We start from the raw sequence: 2021 nt of genomic DNA, 5'->3' as shown, positions 1-2021 counted from the left end.
TAAATGTATAAATGATGACACACCCCCCACCCCCGCCCCCCCACACACACTACTACATATTTTTATATAGTTCCATTTGTTCAATAATTGGCACAGGAACTATTATTTACTCAATGTTTTCTAAAAATTTGTTTGATACAATGTATGGTGAAAAACTGTCTGACTCGCCAACAGAAATATAATGTGTCACTTAATGTAATTTAAAATCTAAAAATTTTTAAAAAGGAAAAATAGGTGAAATAAATTTTAATATTCCACTTAACCCAATATACTGAAAATATAATTTTAACATAGAATATAAAATGATTAGAGATAATTATAATTAATATTCTTTTCTCACACTAAATCTTTGATATGTGGTGTGTACTTTACACTTATGCACATCTCAATTCAGATGAGCTACATTCTAAATGCTCTATACCTACATGTACTGAACAGTATAGCTGTAGGCGAACACTGTTGAAGGATCCAATACTTCCCAATGAAATCAAATATAGAGGTAAAGTGAAGCAATTTTTTAAAATTTTCAAATGTAATTTATTAACATATTAAGAAATATATTGTCTGGAACAGACTTTCCAATACTGGTTTATCTTTTTTCTTCATTTAATTTTTATTTCATTAATCTTACTTGTTCCTATTACTAGGGGGAAACGTATTTAAAATATATTTTCTATGCTCTGGTATTTATAATTTTATTGAGTAAGGTCATTCAGAAACTGATTAATAATAATTTCCACATTTGTTCCTTTAAATGTATGATACATTTGCCTAATACAGACACACACACTCTGTATTTCTGTGTCTCCCTCTTCAACTTTTCTAAGGGCTCCAAATAAAAAGGGTCATTTTATTTTGCTTTTTGGGATTATCCTATATAATAAAAGAGCTAATATGCTAATTAGACTGGAGGGTGGAATGACCTTCCGGAACGACCAGTGGGCTGGGGATGGGGCCACAAGGCAGCTGGGGCCGCGAGGGCTGAGGCAGCCGGAGCTGTGAAGGCCTACTCTTGCACGATTTTTGTGCATCAGGCCTCTAGTATTTAACATAAGACCATCATCTCACAATGGATAGAAACTTCATTTTTCTCATGTCTATCCACCCATCATATTGCGTGGCACACAGAAAATACAGCTAAAAGGGTAAATGAGCTGAACATATGAACTACTTTGAAAATTTAATCCCTGTTCTTAATTCAATTTTCCTAGCCTCAGTGAACAAATATTCTTTCCCGAATACATAGGCAGTAGCTTTCTGCAGATACTGACTTCATCCAAGGCACCATTGGCAGTCCAATATGAATATGGTTGGTTGCTGGCATGTTGCCTTCTAGGTTCCTCTAGATCCCTTACTCTGCTGGCTTCACTGTATTCTTAGCTCTTGAACCAGCTATTTGGTAGGCATTGTGTTCCAGACAACATAAATCTATAAGTCTGATTTATATAAATCTGAAAAGAGTGTGTTCCTCAGTTTTACCTTAAGCTGGTCTCTTATATATAGGCTGGGAAAACTGGGCTCAATGAGTATTAAAATTAAGGTATCATATATCACCATCATATGAACATTGTAAAACATATCACAAATAAAGTATTTTACTTCTTTAAGAAAGAATACTTCAACTCAGGTATGACTATTTATTAATGTCTGCAAGGAAATAATTTCTCTTAAATTATCACTAACAAATATGATCCTTTTCTTTCAAGACGTGTATATTATTTCAAAAATAAACTTACTCATCGTCTTTTGTCGTAGATTTATTTCTCTGGGTTAAACTGAGATGATTCAATTTTTTTTTCTTTCCTATACATGTACAATAAAAAGAAAAACGTAAGGAGAAAATTGTCAAATTTTAAATAAAATTTTGATCACCAAATTTTAAATAAAACGGTAGACAAATGAAAGTAGGAAAAGAAAAAGTATCCTGAAATTTGTTATGAGAAAAAAATTCACTATTATGGATAACTTCCCAATAACTATTTTATGTTTTTCATTTCTTATTATTCTATTTTTTATCCATG

The 2021-nt window shown here is 32.0% G+C and overlaps 1 protein-coding gene across 1 annotated transcript in view; it reads right to left on the bottom strand.

Moving 5' to 3' along the window:
• ITGB3BP (integrin beta 3 binding protein (beta3-endonexin)) overlaps positions 1-2021 on the bottom strand; it is a 65423-nt gene that overhangs the window by 31593 nt on the left and 31809 nt on the right. The window contains exon 4 of the mRNA XM_005878074.2: positions 1737-1803. Coding sequence (XP_005878136.2) covers positions 1737-1803 — 67 coding nt within the window. The remainder of the gene's footprint in view (positions 1-1736; positions 1804-2021) is intronic.

This window comes from Myotis brandtii, unplaced genomic scaffold (genome assembly GCF_000412655.1).
Source record: "Myotis brandtii unplaced genomic scaffold, ASM41265v1 scaffold540, whole genome shotgun sequence".
In the NCBI taxonomy this organism is placed as follows: Eukaryota; Metazoa; Chordata; class Mammalia; order Chiroptera; family Vespertilionidae; genus Myotis; species Myotis brandtii.
Note: the sequence above shows the minus strand (reverse complement) of the source record. Positions and strands in the feature narration are given on the sequence as shown.